The sequence below is a fragment of the Rhinolophus sinicus genome, linkage group LG06 (assembly GCF_036562045.2).
Source record: "Rhinolophus sinicus isolate RSC01 linkage group LG06, ASM3656204v1, whole genome shotgun sequence".
Lineage (NCBI taxonomy): Eukaryota > Metazoa > Chordata > Mammalia > Chiroptera > Rhinolophidae > Rhinolophus > Rhinolophus sinicus.
In genome coordinates, this window is record NC_133756.1 from 3,134,476 (window position 1) to 3,151,280 (window position 16,805).

The following is a 16,805-nucleotide window of genomic DNA, read 5'->3' on the forward strand; positions in this document are numbered from 1 at the left end:
TGGACTCCTGATTTGAGCTTTCCTGCACTTCTTAGAGTTAGAAGCATATTCTTCAAACTAGACATGCCTGATTGGGTTAGTATCACTTTAGGAAGTGTTTTTTATTTGTTATTTGGGAGATTTTAGAACTTCTTGTCTAGGGAGATGAAGCTCTTGGCATAGAATACAGGATTCTTCACATACTCTGCTCGCTCTGCCGTCCACGCTGCGTGCAGAGCCGTGACAGCACCCGCCACTTGGTTGTGTGGCCTTTTCCGAACGTTCAGAGGTTTCAAAAGGAAATTTGTGGGGTTCTCCCCAAGTAGCTGCTACTATGTTTTGAAATGTGCTGTAGTATTTGTTCACGAATCCCATGTATAGTCATTCACATCTGTGCCTTTTAATTCTATTCCATCTTGAAGATCTTGTTATTTAAAAACCACAATTTTTTTTGAAAGACGAAACAAAACTTGCTGTTGTCTTGACAGAGCAAGGCATTCATCGGAAGCCTCTCCGTGGCTCTGCTCGCCGAGTCCCCGGGTGTTGGCTGTCTCAGCTCCCCTTTCTAAGGCCCCACTTCCCTGCACACTAGCTTGGTATGCGGGGAGAAGCGCAGAGTCTGTTGGCTGGGCTTTATTTACGGAAACAGCAGGCTGGAGATTGACTGCGTTGAGAGACAGTGTATGGATGAGGGAGGGTCACAGCACATGCTCAGTGCTGTCACTGTGAGGGGGAAGTTTCTGCGCTCTGTGAGAAGGCTTAGGTCATAGCACAAGCTCAGTGAAAGCTCTGTGAGCTCTCGCAGACTGCATGTGCCTCCATTTTGAGTTGTTAGAGTGGGAAAGGGCAGAGTTTTAGCAGTAAGGAGAGGTTCAGGGATCCAGCTAGGCTCACCAGAGCCTCTGTTAGTCATGGACGATCCATTCAGCCCCTGCAGGTAGGCAATCTTCCTCTGGCCTCCCCGAGACAGTGTGGGTTTTGCTGCTCGTTCTCACTTCTGAAGATGTTTATGAATCATTTTATCATTCCTAGTGCATGTTCCCGAGAACCTTGAATTCAGCCCTGGCTGGCCATGTAGGTGGTGTCGCAAGGCCTGAAATTAGAGCTAAGGATGGGGTCTACCCGGAGATGCGTTAGGCAAATGGAGAAGGTTGTGGGGTGCCTCTGCTCGCCCTCTCCCCTTTCCCTCACCTCTTTCTCTCGGGGTGTAGCTTTTACCTGAGGCTCCCTGGGTGCCTGGTGCTGAGCTTGTTTGCTTCGAGCACCTGCAGAGCAAACCTGCAGGCTGCTGGGCTGCGTGTGGCTGGCAGGGAATGCCTGGGCCCCGAGCAGCTCTGGGTGTTTTAGGAAGGGTGGTAGGTGGGCAGCTATTGGTTGCTTTGAAGGTGGGTGGAACTTGTTTGGATCGAGAGCCTGTTTGCCAGAGCAAATTATAATTCTTGTGATCTTTTCCTGAAGTCTGAAAATGAAATAGTGCGTACGTTTGGACATATGTAGAGCTTAGGGTTGCTACAATACCACCTTCAAATGGATTTTTTTTTAGAAATGAAAGGTTATGTCACACCAATTTCTACTGTTGAATGCTTCAAAAGGAAGCAATCCTTTCTTTTGGAGCTTGTGGAAAATTTATTGGCAATTAAAAGAAAATTGTACACAGTGATGTCTGTTACACATTGAGATTCCAGGTATTTTGTTTGTTTGTTTTAGCAGAAGGTAGCATTTGTGTGTGTGCGTGTGTGTGTGTGTGTGTATATATATCTTGTTGTATGACTTGCGGATTCTGTAGGAGAGAAATGAAAAGGGGTTGATGCCTGCGAAAGTGGAAGCATCGGCCTGGCCAGGTTTTGTGCCCACTGCATGATGGGACCGGACCTTAGTTTTTTTCTGTGAGGGGAAGTTACGCTTTTTGTGTGTCCTGTTCGCAGGCAAGGCTCAGACAGATGGCTCTGACCGCGGTCAGCTTAGGAAGCCAGTCAGTCATTATAAGCAGATTCAGGACAAGCTGAATTCTTACCCCACTAGATAGTAAGTGAAGTGTTTGAATTGTACTAGTGGTTCCTCTTTCTCTTCTCTCCCCTTCTTTCTTTTGATGAAGGTTGGAAAAAATTTTGAAGTGACTCTGTTTTGTGCATTTGTGAGGATGAAGGAAAGCAGACTATAAATGAATGTGCAACTGAAAAAGCTCATGGGATAAGGAAGAAATTTACACTGATGCTACCGAGGAATTCTTCATGGAAGCTTTGTGCTGTAACAGAATGTGAGGATGGAGCTGTGCGTGGCCAGCTCTGGCCAGAGGAGGCCCCCGATTGTGGTGGAACGTTTTTAGGAAAGCTAATAGTGAAGTCCAGACGCTGAAAATATTACTGAAATGTAGTCTGGCTCCCAGTGGCTTCAGTTTTGGGATTGTGATTAAGGAGATGAATTATCTGGGAATAATTTAGAGTTAGTGCATTTATTACTGTTTTTTCAGTTTCTTTTTCCATTCATGGGAGAGCTGTCTTCCCATTTGATCATATTTATTTGAACATTATGCTCAGGAGTTGTGGGCAGATACCTACTTTCCCTCAAACCTCGCCGCGCTGCTTCTGGAACTTGTCTCCTTTCACTCTGTGTAGAAGCACATTTACTCATGTACATCGAAAATCGTCCTTTCTTAGACTGCAGGAACTGGGTACTGGAGCACTTGCTGGTCCCTCACGTGGGGGATCCTTGCAGGACTAACGTTTCAGATGCAGAAAATCCGTTATTTGCGTTAGGAGAATACTTGTTAGGAAGGGAGTTGTAGAACTGCCTTTGTGTTCCGGGATTTTTAATTCTTAAACTTTTTTTTTACATTTAGCAAATAAGATGTGGACAGGAAGCTGTACTCAGAGCTGAATCTCATCTCTGGTCAGGTTCCTGCCCCTTGTCCCGCTGGCTGGAGCTGGCCTCACACACACGTGTATTTACGTGGAGCTCACGTGCAGCTACCTGTTTAGAGGGTAAGGACTTGTAGTTCCTACGGTGATCCATCAGAAGTTGTCGCGTCGAATATCTGTGTTTCAAATCCAATAAAGTAAGGCACTAAGCTGTTTCTTGTGTGGTATGCATTTGTTCTATATTTTCCAATGTTGGGAAAATATTTTTAGAATGTTATTTGCTGACCAGCCATCTCCTGGTTTATGGCTTCTGTGCTTGTCTGGTGGTGGTAGAGGTTCCTTCATCTCTGGGAAGTTTACTCTCTCGGTTGGTGAAGTTGTCTAGTCTGTGTAGCTTGGACATTGAAAACATGCTACTTAGTTTCATTTTAGCTAATTGTGTCCCTCCTGTTGTTACACTTCAGAGTATTGGGAAGGTTTGGTGATTACAGATGGTTTATGTTTCCAAAAGAACATAAAAGTTCACCAAAATATTATCCTGGTCTTGCATTTCTTGTCATTATATTAGAATCTTGAATCAGAATCCGAGGTTGAGCCATGTTTAAAGTGTTCCTCTGTCGTCATAAATTTTGCAGAGTCTGTGAATCTGCTCATAACATAGCTCTGCTTTTGACCACTTCTAAACTCTTGTCTGGAGTGTTACTTATGAATCGGGAGACTCTGTCATGCTAAGACCCAGTGTTCACCATGGCTGTGATTCCCCAGCTGCTTGTTCTTCCTGATCCTTTCTTTCTGCATTCATTTTCCCTTTTCCATTTTACTTTTTGGTCATTACTAAACTGAGTTGCCTTTTTCACCAAAGAGGCATTCATTCTAAACCTATAAAACAAACGTCTGACAAAATAGAAAATAACAGGCGAAAGGGAGATTTGAAATTATGTGCATGGGTATGAATCTCCTCCCAAACTGGTAATCCTCCGTATTGAGCAGTTTCTGAGGGAGAGGAGGCCGGTTCTGGAACAGGCCTTGAAAGAAAACCTGGAAGAAAAACTAATCTAGTCTCAGGTCGTATACTCTGTGATGCTTCAGGTCTAAGCTAAAACAGTTTATTTAGTTCATTTGGGACAGTTAGACATTCTTTCTCAAAATTCTTTGAACTATCCATTTATTTGTGACTATTTGGTTGATTGTCTTCCTATTAGATTTTAAGCTCCTGGGGCACGGATCATGCCAGTTCTTGGAGCCTTGGTTCCCAATCCCGCGCCTGACACGTGGGCCTCCTGCCCGTATATGTTGAATAAATGAGTGGCATCTATGGCAAGAGAGAGACTAGAATTGGGGTTAAATGGTGTGGTTCAAATTCCCCCTAATAAATGACGTTGGACCAGCTGTGACATTGCATAAGTCCCTTCCCCTCTCTGACTTCAGTCTTCTCGTGGGTCATATAGAAATAAGTCATATTTTTCAGTTGTTACTAAGATTGGATGAAGACAGTATGAAAGTGTTTGGCACATAGTTGCTCTGTGTATTATTGTTATTAATTCAAAGGCAAAGTCTCCAGTCTCTTGTAGGTGTGCTTATTTCAACAGAATCTGTATTTTGGTCAACCTGTTTTCAACTAAAACAATGTTAGGAATGGTGGTAAATAAAATTAGTGACCAAATGTTTAGCCACCATTTACTGATCTCCTTTTTTCTTGTGCTCTTTGGGTGTTTTCATTTTTCTTTACACTTTTTAAATTATTTTTTAAAGAAGTTTTACTTTCATATAACATTTGGTGTGTTCGGTGCTAAATGTTGTTCTTACCGCTTTTCCTAGTATAGTGGGAGGGTGTGTGTGTGTGCGCATGTGTGCGCGTGTGCACGTGTTTCCACCAGGGGTGCTGCCTGCCTCCCCTCTCCCCCAACATTTTCTGCACTGCAGTGAAGAGGAATAATGCGATGGTCATATTTTCAGTAGCATTTTTCAGAGACTTGCCAGTGGGAACAAAGTGGCATTTAGACGTGCACTGTGAAATTACTTACTTGGTCCAAAGTCCCTCTTTTTCTGGGGACACTCCACTCCTGATTATCATAAAGTTTGATTTCAATGTGCAGAAAAACAGCAGTGTTTCTGGCCAGGAGATGGGCTTAATCTTCAAATACGGCTGCTTTATAATTTATTTCAGTCATGGTGGAATTTTAAAAATAATTTTGTTTTCTAAAGTGTCACATACAGGTGTGTGCGTTCAGGTTTGTGTTGGGCTGTGCTCCTTACAGCCATTTCCTTCTTTGCAGCTGGTGATGACAGTAAAAGCCACGAGGAGCCTGAGAGGGATGGGGTCACGTGGTGTGTGGGCAGCTACACTGCGTGTTACTACATAATGGGGGAGAAGTCAGACAAATAAGAATTTAGACAGTGGGGGGAGTCATTGTAGTGCTGTGAAACTAGGTCCTTTTGCACATGTTGTTTAAAAAATTCTTTAACATTATTTTTCTCATATTAACTATTATTGCATAGAGGCCATGTTTACTGCATCTTGTCAGCGTGAAAATCCTTCCTTTTCTTCAGCCAGTGCCTAACTTCTTAGTGGACTCGGAATTGTATTAGGGGACCCCGTGGAAGGAGAGCATCTGTGGCCTGGAATCCTCTGTAATTAACTTACTGTGACCCCTGAAAGAGGACCTTTATTTCCTCAAGCCTTTGCTGCTTTTATTAAGCTGGAACATTGGATCAGATGGCCTCTGAGGGACTTCTCTGTGAGAAAGTTTAGAATATTGGGATTCTGGATTTTGGAGGCGTTCCTTTCTTGACCTTGGCACTTGTATATGAATTTGGAACATTAACCCTTTCAACTGTTGACTGATTCTCTTTTTCTTGTGATTATTTTGAATGAATACTGAATTTTGTTCCTGCCCGGCAGTTTACCAAACCTGTTTCAGGTGAATTTTGCTTGGAGGGCTAGCCTTCAGCCACAAGTGACTTCACTTAATTTTGCAGCAAAGTGCTTGGTTGCTATAAATGGCCAAACAATCATTGAGTTAAAATATTGGAGCCATTTATTCACTTAAAATAAATTTAGTGAGTACCAGTGGGCCCCGGGAGCTAAAAACAGACTTGGTCCTTACCCGCATGGTGCTTTTGGTCTAAAGGGCGAGAGAATCATCAGCAGAAATAATTACACAAAATAAATAAAATCAGGACTGCGACGCCGCGAAGGAGAGGTCCGTGGTGCTTTGGGAGCTCCTAGCGGAGGCAGTGGTTCCTGTCCTCACTGCTGCCCCTGGGAGAGCTAACAGCAGGAGCTGTGCCCCGCCTCCCTTCCCCTACAGCACCTTTTGTTTGCACAGCAGCCTGGAAGACTGCCCGTCAAGAACCGCATTTCGGAGGTGAGGAAACGGGGGCTCAGAGAGGCTGAATGATGTCCTCGAGGTTCCCCTTGGAGCTAGCAGCACTTGGGGCCTGAAATTATAATCCGGTTCCTGTGAGGGAAGCCTGCTCTTCCCCTGCACCTGAGGAGTAGACTCAGGTGTGTTAACACCGCCCACCTCCCGGTAGCGGGGGCGCCCAAGTCATGGAGCCTCCTGGTAGGATGTGCAAAGTGCAGTGATTTTACTCAGATTTAGGGAAAATATCTTCTGTCTTAAAATACTGGAGTATGTGTCCTGGAATAGAATACAAACTTGCCATCGATTTGGAAGATACCGTGTTAGACTTGAAGGAAATCAGGCTTGTTAAAGGCTGCTTCTGGAACACGGGCTCGTGCTGGACAGCTAGGAGGAACCCGCACATTGTGTGCCTTCTCGTCCGCCTGTTTCAGGCCTGCCCACAACCCTTCTGAAAAGAAGTGATTCTGATCAGTAGCCAAATTTTCCCAAAATTTGGTGCATTTCATTCTGACCCACAGTCCAGTTCTGTGGTCACTTTCTGATGAGCTCATAGGTAGAATTTCTGGGCTTTCTGTTGATTTCATGTCAGTCTTCCTGCTCAACTTAACACCTTGTAGAGGAGATAAGGACTATCTACTGTCGGAGCATTGCAATCTGAAGGACGGGTAAAGGAAGATTGCACGGCGATTCCATTCCCACATGGCGCCAGCCACAGAGCAGGGGTCTGACTTGACAGTTATCACTCCCAGCTCCACTGGGGTTCTGTTCCATGCTTGGGGTGGGGACCAGGTCTGGGTCATGATGGGAAGTCATCCATCCTGTAAAAGGCCTCTGTTCTACCAGCTCATGTCACTTCCCCTGGACCCCGTGTCCTGCCCCGGCCTGCTCCCCTGTAGACTCAAGGCCTTGTCTTATGCAGTTACCAGGATCATATAGAGATATTTAGGTGTCTTGAGTGAATGTTCACAGACCCCTGCCTCCCTCACACCGTCCCCCTCTCATTAGGATGAAGTGATTTTGTCTGGGCAGGCTCCTGTTTGCCCCTGGCCTGCTTCCCTCCCCACCCCCAGGAGCGCGCCCCGCCCCACCCCACCCCACCCCACCCCACCTGGTGTCTGGCCAGCCAGCCTTCTCACCTCCTTTGCATAGATGCTTCTCCCTTTTTGATATTCAGTTGCAGGCTTCCTGCTCCTTTCTGTCCATTCCCTGTTTACTTCTTAGACTAAAATGTTTCCATGGTAACAGGTTACTTTTCAAAGGGAACATCTTGTCATTTTATTTAATCCACTGCAGCTGAAGAGGACTGAAATATTAAGTTGTAGTTGCCATGGATACTGCTTTGTTACATTGGTTTCTTTTGTATCAGATTTCATATACAATTTTTTTTCCTTTTTTTTTTTAGTACTCAAGGAATAAACACAATGGCTGACTATTCTTCTTATAATTTGGCTTCTGGGTCTATTTTTTCATATTCCAAAGCAAAGATTTGTAGAATAATGGGGACTGAACCTCAGCTGTTTTGAAAAACTTATGTTGTTTACATTAGCTGCACAGAGAAATTCTTCCTTGCTGGTAAGGATAGTGACAGTTTTTTTTAAAAGTATGATTCACAATTAAGGATGTCTCAGAAAGGACGACCCATACCAGAGATCCTTAGTAAACACAGAGAAAAAAAGACATATGTGACTTGAGTAAATTCCTTGAATCTCACTGCTCATTGACTGTGGCATTCTTTCTTTAGTTACTTGTTCATCTGTCTACAGTATACTTTGGGGGGCTCTATTTGCCATTTAATCAGCTTTTCTCATGTCTGGCTTTCTTTCTTATCCCCAGTCTGTCTGTAATATTTCACTCAGCCAATCTTTTCTTTTGACTTTTTAAAAACTTAATTTTTTAGATTCACAGAAGTTGCAAGATGCCACAGAGGGCTCCCCTGCACCCTTCATTCACCTCCCCCAATAGGTGTATCGTGTGTGACTGTAGTACAGCATCAAAACCTGGACGTCACCACGTTAGTATGAATACAATGTACAATGTGTGTAGTTCTGTGCCATTTTATCACAGGTGTAGCTCTGTGTGACAGCCACCATAATAGAGATTTAGTCTGGCATTGCAAAGCTCTCCCCACCCCGTTCCTAACTCCTGGCAACCACTCGATTCTTCTCCAGCTCTATAATTTTGCCATTTTGATAATGTTACATAAATTGGCCTTTAACTTTGATAGGTTTTCTTTTTAAAAAAATTAATTTATGGGGGTGACAATGGTTAGTAAAGATAGGTTTTCTTTTCTAACATGATTTTCAAACTTAAAAAAATCTTTTTGATTATTTTGTCTTGGTTTAGTGCTTGAAATGAACATAGAACTGAATTAGGGAAAAGGGTATGGCTTCTCATACTGGTTCTATTTGTAATTAGTTGTGTAAGTTTGGTTTAGTATCTTAATCACTGTGCCATATGGATGTATGATTGGGCGCTCTGACTTTGAAGTCAGCTAAACTTGAGCTTGAATCCTGGGTTTTCCACGTCAGCTGTGTAGTCGTGGGCGATCTCAGAACCTCTCTGAGCGTCAGTTTCCTCATCTGGACAGGCAGTCATGGTACCTGCCTTACAGGGTGGTCCTGAAGGTTAGAGAGCAAAGGGTATGGAATGTGCTTAGCTTGAAATGCCTGGTGCACAGTAAATGTTCAATGTATATGTTATTTTCTTTATTGGCGTTATAGTTAGTGCTGTTATTATCCATAAAGTGGAGCTACGCCTCATACGGTTGTCATGGGAATAATGAAATAATGGCATAGAAAGCACTGTTACTTTGCTCGTGTTTATCATATACTGTAAGATATCTGAATATATGAGACTGTAGGTAAGAACCCCAGGCCAGGAGAACGGTGTGCATTGGTGTGTCCTGCATCATCCCCGGGCGTGACTAACATCTTTGGTCTCATTTCATATACAATATCCTTTATCTGGCCTTGTGGGGACTTACACTGTCCTTGGTCTGGACTTTCCTTCCGTAATTGATGGTCACCTTGGCTTTGCCCGTACCTGCTGTGTTAACAAAGCAGAAACCTCTTCAGTGGCTGTTGTTTAAACACAAGATAGAATGAGGTCTGAATTTCTGTGAATATCACTAATACTTTCATTCATATAAATGTGTGAATTAAATAAATTAATACATAGAAATGAGATAATAGCATAGAGCATCTAAAACAGATAGAAGATACTCAAATGTTTGTTAGCTTTTGTTGCCATAATTGAAGGATAAACCTGGCATCCTCTAGGTTAGGGACCTTTTGAATTTTAGCCCCCAATATTTTCTAAAGTTCAGAATGTTTCATAATCAGCGCTTCTCAGGGTGTGATTTGTGGACCCTATTATTAATTTTATCAAATCCCAACCCTTGAGGTCTGTCTTTGTAATATTCTTTGTGATGAAATGGGACGTGACATAAATTCTGCTGCATACCGAAGGACATGGGTTATTGTTTGAGTTAGAGCTTAATTAACCACTTTTTCATAGCACACCATTTTTATTTGGAAGAATAACTGACAGACAGACTGAGATTATTGAAACTTGGGAGAAGACACGTTATTGAAAGTGGATGAACTAAGCCTGCCATTTGAAGGAAAACAACTAACTGTGTTTGCCAATGCTAAGATCTGAACTTGCAAAGAAAAATTAGAATTTTGAAAAACTTGTACCCACCACTCTGAGCTTGACAGCTTCTGTGTATTTATAGGCTTTCCTTATGAGATGGTTGGTGATATTAATGAACGTGATTTTAAAAAAAATTGTTTAATGAACTGTGTTGGTATTTGGAAGGTAGGCATAACTTAGTGAACTAATATTTTCCATCTAACCAATGTGTGTATGACATTTCAAAATCATGCCTGGCCGAGACAGGCTAATGGATTTTAATGTAAAAGTGTCCAAAAGATCACTGATAAGGTTTTAGATTCACGTTGTACAAAAGATTTAAGAAACAATCACTTGTTGAGTTTTGGTGTAGTATAAAAAAGAATATCCATAATTATCAAAAATATATTAACATATTCTCCCAGTTATAAATCTGTATGAGGCTACATTTTCTTCATATACTTTAACCAAAACAACATATTGCAACAGGTTGAATATAGAAGCACTTATGAGACTCCATTAAATAGATTTGCAAAAATGTAAAACAGTGCCTTTATTTTCACTAAGTTTTTTTGTTTAAATACAATTATTTTTCATAAAAATATGTTACACATGTTAATACATAATGAGCTTATTGCTATAAACAAACAAATATTTTGAAGTTTCTCAAAAACATAACTTTCTTGGGATGCTCAGTAATTTAAAGACTGTAAAAGGGTTGGAGACCAAAAAGTTTGAGAATTGTTGTGATACGTACGAGGGAAAATGTAGTAGTCAGCATATGATTGTTGAGTGTTTTCTACCAGCTGTTGATACTACACTTACAGAAACAGTTCTGGTGATTTTGTCACGTTTTACGTCTTCGTAGTCCAGAGATGTTCATGTAGCCAGGGAACTTTCCCTTTGTCCTGAGTGCGTAACAGTGGCAGGCAGGTACTGTGTTAGATTCTGGGGGATACAAAACCTGGATTAAGTATCCGTTCTTGTACTCGAGAAGCTGGCAGTCCCAGAGTGGGTGGAGGTAGGAAATGTCCAAATTAGTCATAGCGGGCTATTATCCTCTAACATGCTGTATGAAACACAAAAGGAGCTTTAGAAAGAAGGGAGCAGGGAGGCAGCCGGGGAGGGACGTTTAATTTAGAGTTTGGATGCTGTCAGAAGAGGGGAGGGTGGTGATTGTTCTGTGGAACTCAGATACAGCTGGGTACTGGCAGTTTCCCATGAAGCTTGCTTCTCATCTTTCATCTTTAGTTCACATTCTGACAGTTTTTCTCTCGGGTGCATCCAGTTCCCTCTAATGGGGTGTGTTGCTCTCTACCTCTTTGTATCTGGAGCATAAAATGTATTTCTACCATGTATTCTGTATTCTGGAGCTCCTGGATATGGTAGCTAATGCCATTGTCTGCTTACCTTGGATCCCAGTCCTGCTCAAAAATAATTGTGTTGACTCTCTTGGTATAAAATCCTAATATTTGAAAGGCACGTATGACTAACAAATGCTTTTGTTGTCAAATTGATTTTTTAATAAGCTTTTTAAAAGGTTCTTTGTTTTACCTTTATTTGGTGCTTTTTAACCTACTCACCATATTAGTAACCTTCATGGATGTAAACATAAAAGAGAGAAATTAATTTAGGCTCTTAGGGTACCCCAACACATTTTCTTGTCTAACTTATAGGCAGTATTAATAATTATTAGCCTCAATTTTTACACAAGTAAGTGGGATATAAGTAGTTCTATTCAATAATGTATTTTGGGGTTTGTTTTCAGTGTGTTAAATTTTTTAGCTAAATATGATACTGGCTTAGTAAAACATTAAAATAAAAACCAAAAAAGAAAACACACAAAAATAAAAAAGAGAAGAGTGTTAAAACAGAATGAACCAGGACTGTTTGTGCTGGAGCTATGGAGGACCTAGCAGCGTGTGGAGCAGCAGTGGGGAAATGCTTTCATAACCAACCACTCGAGCACCTTGGCATCACATAGACCTTCTAGAAGAGCCGGAAAGTTGAGCTGTGGGCTCAAGTGACTGGATGGGCTGTGGCCGGAGCTTTCTGAGATGATACATTTGGCTCCACATAACACTTACGTGTAGGCAGGCAAGCATTTGGAAAGTATTTAGAAATAAAGGAGAGAGCTTTTGGCAGCTAGTTTTGTTCATAGCTAGTTACGAAACAAACAAGTTAAAAGGGAAATGGTAATGCACTGACTGCTTGTTTTTCTTAAAGAAGTTTCCTGGTGAAAATAGCTGCCTGGCCTATTTGATTCCTCTACTTATCTCTGAAAACAACCTCTTGGAATTCCTACTAGTCGTACCTTCTAGCTTCTGGGTCATTTGCCTACTGAAGAAACCAGGATGACTTGTATTTTGAAGTCAGCACTTCGGGCAAGCTGTTCTCCCAGCACGGACCCCCCCGCCACCCCACAGGGTCTGTCCCACTTGGGAAGTCCTGTTTCTCCCTGTTGTGCTGCTGTCTCCTTCAGAGGTGTCTTTGGGACTTAACCACGTCCTAGACTGTCTCCTCTTGAAGACTGCCTAGTTTTGGTCACTCCCCTTAGGATTTGTTGTGCTCTTTCTCCTGAAATGTTTTGTGCTTATGACTGTAGTGATTGGACCTGTCCGGTGTGGAGGGGATGGATGCTACCTCCCCTGGTAGACGGGTTTTAAGCTCATAAGTACGGGATCCATGTCTTTTCTTTCTGTTACTCGTCTCTCTTTCTTTGTCCTATCTGCGGCCCACCTTTGCCAAAATGAGACTCGTCATGGGAAGAATTGTTAGATTAAAAGAGGAGAGTGCTGGACCCAAGGCCCCTGATGGAAATAACGGGTTTTTAAATCCATTTTTAACAACTTCAAACGTAACAATGCATGGGAGAAAAACAAGAGACTGCTTCCTGTTTGGTCCTTTGCTGCTTTCTTAATGCTCTTCAGCTCAGTCTGAGTCAAGAAGTATTTATCGAGTAGCTCTCATGTGTGAGAGTCTTCTCCGAGGCACTATTGTCAACACAACAGAGACTTGTCACTGGGCACAGAAAGGGTTTTCCTAATGTCACAGGTAGTCAGGGCTCAAATTGAGGGAAGCAGGCAGCTGGGGGCTGGGAACTCCGTCTGGGAGAGCAAGGGCTGTATTTCTTGGTCCATCGCTGCACCCAGTAAGTGCCGTGTGCAAGGCCCAGGACAAGAAAGATAGTCAGTGAATGTTTCGTGAAGGAGTGAAAAGAGGAAGACTCCCCACACTTCTGTGGGTGTGTGGGGTGAAGTGAGGAGGAGATCAAGAAAGGCTTCTTGGAAATAGTGGCTTTGCAAAGGACCCTGGATGGTTAGGGTTTGGAGCAGAGGAGGGTGGGCATTGCAAGTGCAGCAAGAATGGCACAGACAGAAAAGAGGAGCTCATTCACCTCCGAGACCCTCTGCGCTCATTCCCTCGTGTCTTCATCTCTGCTCACGTTTCACTTTATTACTAAGACTTTTCCTGACTGTCCCGTATAAAGAACTGTACAAATATTTCATCATTTACCACCTACTTGATTCCTTGGCCCTTATCATCATTTGATCTATTATCTGTGTCTTTGTTTTTTACCTGAATTAAAATATAAGTTCCAAGAAGGCAAGGACATTGTTCTGTTCATTTTTCGTCTCCAACACCTAGGACAATTTCTGGCTTATAGTTTGTACTTAATAATTATCTGTTGAATGAATGAATGAATGAATGAATGAATGAATGAATGAATGAATGAATGAAGTAAATGACCCAGTTTGTGTGCGAGGAACCAGAAGTTACCTGGTCTACATTTTAATAAGGTTTATGGTAGAAGACCCTGAAATGTTTTGAAAAGAAGAAACATCTGTTGGGATTCTGCTGTAGAATGTGCCTCTCTGAGGCGTGGAAATACAACGGCACAGGAACTCACGACAGCAAGCTGCCGTACTGGGGTTTTTAGGAGAACAAGGTTTTAGAGATGTGTGTGTGTGCAGGGCAACATTACAGATAGTGGAGAAGGTAATTCTTCCTGAGTTATGCCTCATTTATTTGAAGTGAATTACTTTCCTTGAAAAATGTGTGAATGTTTAAGTCAAAACTATATTTACTAACTTCATCTACTCTTTTCATGACAGGAGGCTGAACAGCACCCAGGGGGAAATTCGGGTTGGTCCCAGCCATCAGGTAAAGCACATTTTAGTAGCTTCTTTAGTAGGTTTTCATTTCTTATTAGTCTGTGGAGCAGCAACTTAGAACTGTTGTTATTGCTACAGGGAATTTTTATATAAACGCAAAGGTTTTTTTCCAGGTTACCTCATACTTTTATTTTTTAATTGTGGTAAAATATACATAATGTGAAATTTACCATTCTAGCCATTTTTAAGTGTACAGTTAAGTGTCAGTAAGTACATTCATATTGTTGTGCAACCACCGACCTCCAGAGGTTTTTCACGTTTCCAAGCTGAAACTGTCCCCATTAAACACTAACTCCCATTCTTCGGTCCCTCAGCTCTTGGCTTCCACAACCCTACTTTCTGTATAAATCTTCCTGCTCTGGATGTCTCGCGGCAATGGAATCCCACAGTATTTGCCCTTTGTATCTGGCTTATTTCACTTAGCACAGTGTCTTCAGGGCACACCATGTTGTAGCCTGTGTCGGAATTTCATTTCTTTTTAAGGCTGAGTAATCCGTTGTGTTTGTCCATTCACCCATCGATAAACGTTTGGTCACCACATGCTTTCATTTGAACATTTTAAAAACTCCTTTTCCTGCAGCAGAGGCAAGATGGTGAGGATACTTGTCAGTCAGAAGCTTGTTGTGTTGTGACCTGTGCCCTCTCATGTTTTATTCTGTTTACTGAGACTCCAGTGTGGTGTTTGTCAGCTCTTCTTTTGATCTCTCTATCAGTTAGGATGCTTTGATGGGCAGGAGCAGAAAACTCCAGCTGACCTTGGCTGTTTGTGGTCTCACATATCATCACATCCTGGTCAGACACGACCAGGTTCTGCTTCTCGGGGACTTTCTTGGTGTTTGGCTGTTCCCATGGGTTGGCTTCTTCCGTTGGCCAGTGGCTGAATTTCACTGACACTAAGATGCACTTCTTTCCTTCACATTTTATTATCTCTGACAGGCTTCATTGTACATTCTGTGGTGTGATTATAATTTAATTGGCAGCATTCCTCCTTTCTAAATGCACACAAAATAGTAGTGGACCTTACAGTGAATGACATGTAGCAAATGTTGAGAGGAGAAAAGGGATCATCCTTCTTTTCCCCTTAGAAGCAAAGGATATTCTCCCACATGCTCTCCATTGGTCCTCACATCTCATTGGCATGGGTTGGTCATGTATCCATTTCGAAGCCATGAGGAAAATGGGTTCAACACGAATGGCATGGATTGTCGTTTGAGTTGGAATGGATGTCGGGGAGTCAGCCATCACATCCTGGCAACTCCTTATAAGAGCACAGAGGTTTTAGTTGTCTATCTAGTTAGTCCTTTTCTGTCTAGATTTTGAGCATTTCTTGTACGTCATTCAGATTTTCAAAACCTATTTTAAGTCTGTAATGAGAAAGAAATTAAGAAGTAAAGAGATATTAAAACAAAAACACAGACACCATCAGGGGCATCTAATTACTAGGAGATACTTCTCATCCCAGAACTGGGAACGTAACTGAGATAGGCAGAAAGAAGCTGCAAGAGGACCTTTCCCTTAATGTCTGCCTTGTTCTGGTACAGTAAGTCCTTGCTTAGTGTTGTTGATAGGGTCTATGATGTGAAGCCAAACGACATACAATGACACCAGTTTTACTGTAGGCTGATGGATGCAAACGGGAGTTAAGTTCCTGTCGCATCCCATCATCCTGATAACGAAACTGTATTTTCTGTGCTTTCAGGCTGAGGAGTTACATTTTAACCAAGGAATTGTACTTGCCTGGAACCACTGGGTTAGATCTCTCACTGCTCCCTCTTGCCACTGTATTTTCCCACTTGTTTTTTCTGCCTCTGTCTGTGCTTCCAGTGTCTTGAGATCCTTGTACTAGAATTTTATTTTACAGATTTTTCTCCCTACCATAACAGAAAATGTAGTTCTTAACTAAAAGACGTTTAAATTCTTAGAAAGGAGCAGATTTACTATGCTTGGATTTTTGTATACTTTCATTTAAAATCAGATTTTTATTTTGTATCAGATTATAAATATATTCTGTATGGTTTGATCTTCAAAAAGAAGTGTTTTGGAGCGCCAAATATAACAGGACTTTTTTATGAATTGGCGACGTTTACCTTCTTAAAAATTTTTAACTTTTTTATTAGGTAAAATATTAACATATGCAAAAGTAGGGAAAGATTAGTACCCCCATATTCCTTATTCCTTATTACTCATATTCCTTATTACTCAGCTTTCACACATATTAATTTATGGTAAAACGTGTTTAATTTATTCTTTCTCACACCTCTACCACCATTACTTTGAAATGAATCACAACTATATCATTTTACTTGTAAATATCCCCAAAATAAGAGCTCTTTCAGAAAACACAATCACAATATATCAAACCTAATTCAAATTAGTAATTTCTTAATAGTCAACTGTCCAAATTTCCCTCTCACTTTCTTTTTTATTTTTTTAATTATTATAGCTCAAATTGGAATCTAAATAAGAGTCCTCCATTGCAACTACTTGATGTCTCACAGATCTCTTTAAATTCATGTTTCTCATATTTTCCCCCACCTCTCTCAATTTATTAGGTTGGTGCAAAAGTTATTCCGGTTTTTGCAATTTTTAACCTTTTCAACCGCAATGACTTTTGCACCAGCCTCTATGTATTAAAGAAGCTGAGTATTTTGTCCTATAGGGGTCACACATCTGTATCTGGCTGGATTGCATCTTTATGTGCCATTTAACTTGTTCCCTCATGGCTGGCATATCTTGAAAAATAGTAGTTAAGTCTGGTGGTTTAATCACATTCTAGTTTGGTACCCTCCCCT

General features: G+C 41.7%; 1 protein-coding gene across 6 annotated transcripts in view; it reads left to right on the forward strand.

Annotated features, from left to right (window-relative positions):
- Nucleotides 1-16,805, forward strand: part of RERE (arginine-glutamic acid dipeptide repeats) — a 389,301-nt gene that overhangs the window by 259,946 nt on the left and 112,550 nt on the right. For 5 of the 6 annotated variants that reach the window (XM_019746719.2, XM_019746720.2, XM_074334103.1 and 2 more), the window contains one exon: nucleotides 13,954-14,002. In XM_019746719.2, coding sequence (XP_019602278.2) covers nucleotides 13,954-14,002 — 49 coding nt within the window. Of the gene's footprint in view, nucleotides 1-695; nucleotides 917-13,953; nucleotides 14,003-16,805 lie in introns of those variants that run through there. The other variant, XM_019746723.2, reaches the window with a different exon arrangement.